The sequence below is a fragment of the Pholis gunnellus genome, assembly GCF_910591455.1.
Source record: "Pholis gunnellus genome assembly, chromosome: 14".
Lineage (NCBI taxonomy): Eukaryota > Metazoa > Chordata > Actinopteri > Perciformes > Pholidae > Pholis > Pholis gunnellus.
In genome coordinates, this window is record NC_136541.1 from 11082514 (window position 1) to 11089665 (window position 7152).

Here is a 7152-nt window from a genome sequence, read left to right on the forward strand (position 1 = left end):
TTTTAAGCAGACAATATGTCCTGACAATAGACTGCTTGAATTGTTTTTGTTTTTTTGAATCAGTGACATCACTGTGAGGGATGGCAGTTTTTTTTGTCGTAGTTGTTGGGACTGCATCCTCTGTAGAAAACGTGGGCTTGAGGACTGTCTTACTGGTGGTTGGTGCACTGAGATGAGAGCGCTCTAAGTGCTAGTCTCTACGTGTCGCTGGTGACTCAACCACAGCTCCGGAGGCTCCTCCTCCAGGACCCGGTCCAGACCCGGTCTGCTCACTATCGTATTCTTGTGAAGAGGTTCAGCACTGACTTTGATTCCTGGAAATAGAAGGAAATGTGAAAACATTACAAAACGTCTTATAGTCAGTCAGGAGGAGGTTTGTTTCAGGGGCTTTTTTAATGACTTTCAAGATCTTGTTTGGTGGAGTTCAAGAACTTAAAATTAGACATTATCCAGGGTTTGTGAAATCAAAACTGTTGTGTCATCAACACATAGAGCCCTCAGACTATCAGTACTTTCAAGAACTCATTTAGTAACTTCAAACAACAAAGACATCAGAACTGTGTATAATAGTTATGTGTCGGGCTAAAGAATATCTTAGTCTACTAACACTCATACGATTTTGTCGACTAATTGATTAGGTGAGTTAATAAACATATCTGTAAAACTGAGTTTCTCCACAAAGGTTCAAACAAAAAGCACCACTTTACATCTTGTGTTTACCAGAGAAGTGCTCATAAGTTTCTTGGACATGAAAGTGCATTGACAAAATGAATAAAGAAATCGCAGTCGACTTAAACCAAAAAGACCGATTGGTTTACTGATTGACTAAGAGGTGACGGACCTGGCTCTGTGGCGAGCTAATTCACAAGCACACGGTACCTTGGTGCAGCGTGTCTTACTGAAGACGTTCCAGAAACGTAGTGTCTCGTCCCCGGCTCCTGTAACGATGGCCTCACCGTCTGGTGACACAGCCTGAGGAGGGAGGACAAACTGGTGAGCGGGTGAACACTTTGGAGTTAAATTCCTTGTATGTGTACACATACGTGGCCAATAAACCAAACACAGCTGTCTGGGTAACTGGTCTCTCCACACCCAGCCTCGCGGACCTAAACGATAAGGCCGCTGCACACATCGCAACCTCAATAGAACAAGACATCACACACCCAACTCAGCCACCGCCTCACCCTACTGCCCTCTGGACGCAGGTACAGAGCACTGAGAGAGGGATTTGCTAGCTTAGACCAGCTGCAACATTTAAATGCAGCCTGTACTTAAATGCATCAATAGTAACAAATATACAATGTAAGTAAATAGAACACTGGCAGAGTTTTTCTGATACTACTCACTTTTACAGACTTTAAATGCAGGACTTTTACTTGTAAAGGAGTATTTTCACACTGTGGTGGTGCATCTGAATACCTCCTCCACTGGATAAGTGTATGAAAAACGTTGGACATGTGTACGCTCTGTTGTTAGTGCAGTTACATTGCCACTGAACCCTCACGGCCATTCATTTAACCCTGCATGCTTACCAGGTACAGCACTCTGTAAGAGTGTCCGGTCAACTTGGCCACCTGTGTTAGTGACGGATACTTCCACACCAGGATCTGGTTCTGAGAGTAGCCGTGAGTGCTCACCTGCACACAAAGAGAGAACAATCTACTAAATACACATTTTCACATTATCCAGACTTATACTGCAGTAATAACATTTTACATGGGACCAGCCTGCTATTTCTATCTCAAAATGTGTTTCCAATATTTAGTTAAATTAATTGGTTAATAAGGATCCTATTGTTTACATTTCATTGATTATCAACGTGTTATTACTCATGAACTGTGTGTGCGTGTCTCCTCACCAGTTCGTTGGCGTGTTTGGACCACGCCAGGTTGCAGACCTGTGAGCCGGTGTCTGTGCTCTGCAGCGCCTGACCCGTCAGCGTGTTCCAGAAGCGCAGGCAGCGGTCGGCAGTGCCGCCGCCCGACGCTAGCAGCCCGTGCTGGTGGGGGGACCAGGCGATGGCCTTCACTGCTGCCAGGTGGTCGCTGTACTGCTGCACGGGGAGAAGGCTGGAGCTGTTCCACACCAGCAGCTGGGCAGGAAGACCACAAAGGAATGGGATTATGTTGCTTACTCTTGAGGCTTAATTCACCCCAAAAGATGAGTTTCAAACCCACTCACCTTGTTGTCGTTGCCTCCGGATGCTAAGTGCTGGTGGTCAGGAGACCATTTGAGGCCGCACACTTCTTGTCTGTGACCCTGCAGCCTCCGCTCAGCCGACGGGGGGGTTCTGACATCCCGCTGTAAGATCACTCTGTCCCGACTCCCCGACGACAGCTGCTCCCCGTTCCATGCCAGGGCACCTTGGGCACACAGGGTGGGAGGGAGGGTCTGATATTTCACTGTGGCCATCTGGAACGCATCTGGCGTTTCTTATATGATAATAGCACGTTTGGTGGTACAATATACAGTAAAATTTAATTTTAGGCTATTAGGTAAAATAAAAAATGAAAGTGGTAAAATGCATAACGGAAGGTTCTCCTTTACTTCCTTTTAGTTTGCTAAAAGGAAACTCAAACTGATTTTAATCAGCAGTTTGTAAATCCACTTTTTCTCCAGCTATAACTGACCTACACGTGCTGAGTGACCCTCCAGGCTGGTAAGCTTCCTCCCTCCTGCTGCATCCCAGATCTGAACGTAACCCTTATGGGTTCCGACAGCAACGAGACTCCCCTGATGGGACCAGAGCCAAAGTCAAACACAAGGTTACATACCCATTGTGTCTTTACTACGAGCAGTTCATTTTCTCTTAAATAAGCAGTAGTAATAATCCGTTCTGGCAGCTCACCCTCTCATTCCAACAGACTGACGTGACGGAGTCTCCATCCACAGAGAGGTCACATAACCTCGTCACCTGTTAGCACACAAAGTACAGAAATCGAACAGACGCTTTTCTCTGAACCACATCAGACACAGACTTTATTGCTTCCCTTTTACACTGAGGAGAAATTCTGCAATAACAAGTCTTTGAAGCCCCTCCTCTGACCTGGCTGGTGCAGGCACTCCACAGGTAGACGCAGGCTCCCAGGCCGACACTGAGCAAGTTGCCCGCCGACCAGTCTACCAGGTTGAGGTAGAAGTCATCCTGCAGCTCCGGAGCGTCCAGCACCTTGAAGGGGATCTTGGAGATCTTCCGGGCTGGTTTACGAGGGGAGCGGAGCAGCTTGTGGCTACAGAAACATTGAGAAGGAACCGGGGGGGGGGGGGGGGGGGGGGGGGGGGAGGAAACCAACGTTATCTGACAGCATCGTTTGAGCGCCGTGTCCGCTCGGTGTGCAGCATGTGAGATATACGTCATACCTCTTGTTGCTAAGCGGAGAAAGGGAGTACGGTGAGACTTCGTTATCGCTATCGAAAGGCACTCTCTTAGTGTGGACAGTGTACTGCAGGGAATAAACACACAAAGCAGAATTATAATTAGGGACTTCTGGGAGCTATTTAGGAATGAATGATTCTGTAATTGAGTGGTCCTTTTTTACCCTAAAAAGGCTGTGAGAGTCTTGAGAGAGGACAGCGTGACGCCGGTCGTCTGTGTGAGTGTCTGGCACAGTGTCTATCCCTGCCCCCAGTAACTCATTCCTCAAGAGGGCCGCGTACGCCACAGCATCTGGAGGGGTGGCAGTGAAAATGGTGATGGAAACACACGACCGTGGAGAGATATAGCTCAGGACCGCAAAAAGACCACCTGGACGATTCATACCAGGTACAAAATGTCTGACCTTTGCTTGAATCTGAAGTGGCATCCTTTGCTTTATGGGTCTGATTTGGGGAGCGGCAGTTCTCCTGCAGAGAGAAAAAGGAACGGTGAGTAAAAGATGTGTTTCTATCGCTTTGATTACCGAGCTGTGCAAAAGGCTGCTTACATTGGCGTGGTGGAAGTTGATGCTCCAGTTGCTTCCAGCGCGGGTGGGAATGAAGCGGTCTCCTGAGTTAATGCTGACAGGACTGCAGGTAGCACTCACACACTGGGATGGACAGAGAGAGACCATAACAAATCCAGCAGGGTTATTACTATTGGGCAATAATATTCAGGGCATTTAAATATAGTTTAGCCCTTGCTCATACCACACTATTTGAGGATGGAGAACTAAATTATGCTAAATATGTATGTAAAGACCCAGGTACCACACACACACACACACACACACACACACACACACACACACACACACACACACACACACACACACAAACACACAACATGAACGGGTTTCCCATCGTCCTGTGTGTCTGACCTTTGACAGGCGGGCCTCTGTCGGCAGGTTCTGGAGGTTGATTTGCCTCAGCAGCCGTCTCTCGTACTCTTGGTCCATCTCCTCAGGGCTGACGAGCAGCAAGGCCCCTTTGCTGCCCTCCGCGCCCGCCCCTTTAAACCTCCGCTCCCTCCCGTTGAGGAAATCCACCCAGGATTCCCATCTCTGTGGAGAAAACAAAACAAAACAAATGTTAAATGTTAAATTAATTCACAAAGACACCGAGCAGCTCTTGGGTGCTGGATGAACACAGACCGAACGGCCTGGTTAGCACGGTGTGTGTACATGTCAGCGCATGTCAGGTGGCGTGTTGTTGTTGTCGCTGCATGGTTTAAAGACCAAGGCTCCACCTGACGTTTAACCGCGTTAAAGCAGCGCGGTATCCGCGTTAAATCGACTAACGGCTCCACCGCGCGTTAATGACAGCCGCGTCGTTGTCATGGCATCATGCTCGCGCACACAACAACCCGTTTACACGCAGTGTAACACCAGCTGACGACCGCGAGACGTTCTTACCCGACTGACACGGCGGCTCAGGTGACCAAGTCAACCGTCATCTTCGGCTGAAAAGGAGGGCGCTGCAGCGGGGAGGCTGTCGTCGCTTTCTTCCAAACTGCGATACATCCAAATGCCAACGCGACTGATGTTGTTTATGTTCGTGACAAAAAAAATGGCGTCTGAATCAGCTGTAGCTGAAATTATCTAGTTGTGCTCCTGCTGTCCCGTGCAGTGGACGCAGTGCGCCGCTCAACAGCGACGCCCGCTGGCGATACGTGCTCACTGCATTTACAGTCACACAGCGGTTATTCCTTCATGTTGCCACGAGGTGTCGCAGCCGTACTGCACACTAATCCACTCAGTCCTGTATGTAGAGGTATTCTTACAGTTTTTCTAAATTGTGTGCAGGCGTTTTTCCCCTGAGACCCTACCTCATATTCTCAGAACTCTACTCAAGAATACAGAAACTCTCTTGCAAAATTAAACTCTGCATTCAAAACATTGCTGTGTCTTCTCAAAATGGTATTTTGTGTTCTAATGACACCATCATTTGAACAAATGAAATACAGGATATGCCTGAATGTCTTATCAGGAAACTTGTGCCTTTTGCATCTGCAGTGTGACACTTATTGCATATGTACAGTAGTTTATTGTGAAATAGAAAAAAAAACAAGAAATACTGTTTGCATCCCAATCATCACAAATGTGTATATGTAAAGTGCCCTACATACAGAACAAATATACTGTGTACAGTCCTCTGTTTCATGTTTTCATGATCAAGCACAGGGGCCTGAATCTCAGAGATTATGGCTCTCCTTGATCTTTGTCTTGCTCTTCCTCTTCCTCCTTCCTGTCTTCCTCCTCTTCCTCTAACTCCTCATGCTTTGCCTCTCTCTCTCTCTCTCTCTCTCTCTCTCTCTCTCTCTCTCTCTCTCTCTCTCTCATATGCTGGCATCCATTGCTCCAAAACAGAGAAGCTCGCCTGTGGCTGTTTGTTGTGTTACATGTGTTTGCCATACAAACACATGTAACACAATTGTTAGCAATCAGAGCAGAGCGGTTTATTGCCACGTAGGTCTTCACACACAAGGAATGCATTTTAATTAACGTTTAAAACCAACTCCTCACACACAAATCTACATGCCATCTGTGCTGTCATCAATAGCAGAGAGTGAGAGTATTGTTAGCACATGCTCGCCTGAGGGCCCCCGCGTGAGTGTGACTTCAAAGTAAATAAAGATCTGACATTTGCCCTCACCGATTCTACATTTTCCACTCCTGCTAATGCCAACCGAGAGCACGCTTTGCAAACAGACAGAAAATAGGTTTGCTCTTCGATCTCTTTCATGACCTGCTCCTGCCGAGGGGTTATTGAGACGGACTGACAGGGGAGAGTGGAGACAAGGCATCGCTGGTGGCACTCTGATCTTGACATACGTTGTCAGCGGCGGCCTTGTAACTCCTTACAAAAAAAGCTATGTCTTGTTGGGGCCTTGTGGGGCAAATTTAACCACTTTCTAAACTATTTATCAATGTTTGGCTCATGGTTTCAGCATCTCTGCTCGCTTTCTAACTAGTTTTCATGCACGTGGTGGTCAGGTGTTACAGCTGACTCAATATATGGATATATTTTTTAATTCAAATTGTAATATCTAATTTTTCAATCAAGCAGTTGAGCTAGAGTGCGCTCCGCTTGGGGATCTCTAGAGGAAAGTTCATGAATACAAATGTGAGTGGCAGAGTTATTTTTTTCAATTTCCTAATCATTTAATCATTGCATGATTTCCCAGGTTTATCTTGTGACCCTTTGGAGGGGGGCCCGGTCTACCGTATATAAAGTAGTTAAAACTAGCTCCAGCTAGGCCTAAAACAACTTAATGCAACTTATGCATTAAGGCATCGCTGACAATCTAGAAACGTTTTCTGCAGAATGAGTTTACTTTAAATAGTTTAAGTAGATTTTGCTAATAATTCTGTACTTCTTCTTAAGTGGCATCTTAAATGCAGAACATTTTTGTTGTGAAGGAATATTTTTAGATGGTTGCGTTGGTACTTTTCCTTTAGTACATCCACCACTGTACTTTAGAAACATTCCGCACACTGAGACACAAACACCACGATAACACACAAGAAGCTATCGCGCCATCATCCCGTTTTGCATTTAGTCAGCCCAGTCACAACAGCCGCTCTTATCTGCATCCTCCATCAGTTCCACACAGAGGCCCCCCACTGGAGGAGCCTCATGCCGACGTGGAGGGCAGCGTCTGGGGGTTCAGAGCAGCTGTCTGCCCCGGTCAGGCTGGGGAGGAAAACTCCGGGGCTTTATCGCACAGAGGAAGCT

The 7152-nt window shown here is 46.9% G+C and overlaps 1 protein-coding gene across 1 annotated transcript; it reads right to left on the minus strand.

Annotated features, from left to right (window-relative positions):
• Positions 1 to 175: 175 nt before the first annotated feature.
• fzr1b (fizzy/cell division cycle 20 related 1b) lies at positions 176 to 4967 on the minus strand. Its single transcript, XM_079172842.1, has 14 exons — positions 4830 to 4967; positions 4296 to 4478; positions 3924 to 4025; positions 3780 to 3843; positions 3540 to 3667; positions 3361 to 3443; positions 3047 to 3230; positions 2849 to 2914; positions 2631 to 2733; positions 2182 to 2363; positions 1859 to 2092; positions 1533 to 1637; positions 880 to 972; positions 176 to 314 (listed from the first exon to the last, which is right to left on the minus strand). The coding sequence occupies exons 2-14, from the start codon at positions 4371 to 4373 to the stop codon at positions 273 to 275; spliced, it is 1464 nt and encodes a 487-aa protein (XP_079028968.1). The 5' UTR covers positions 4374 to 4478; positions 4830 to 4967; the 3' UTR covers positions 176 to 272.
• Between the last annotated feature and the right edge of the window lie 2185 nt (positions 4968 to 7152).

Coding starts and splice junctions, on each gene's coding strand:
- fzr1b (XM_079172842.1), bottom strand. CDS start 4,373: ATGGACCAAGAGTACGAGAGACGGCTGCTGAGGCAAATCAACCTCCAG. Junction 3,844..3,923: donor TCAACTTCCACCACGCCAAT/GTAAGCAGCCTT, acceptor TTCTCTCTGCAG/GAGAACTGCCGCTCCCCAAA. Junction 2,915..3,046: donor GGAGTGCCTGCACCAGCCAG/GTCAGAGGAGGG, acceptor GTGTGCTAACAG/GTGACGAGGTTATGTGACCT.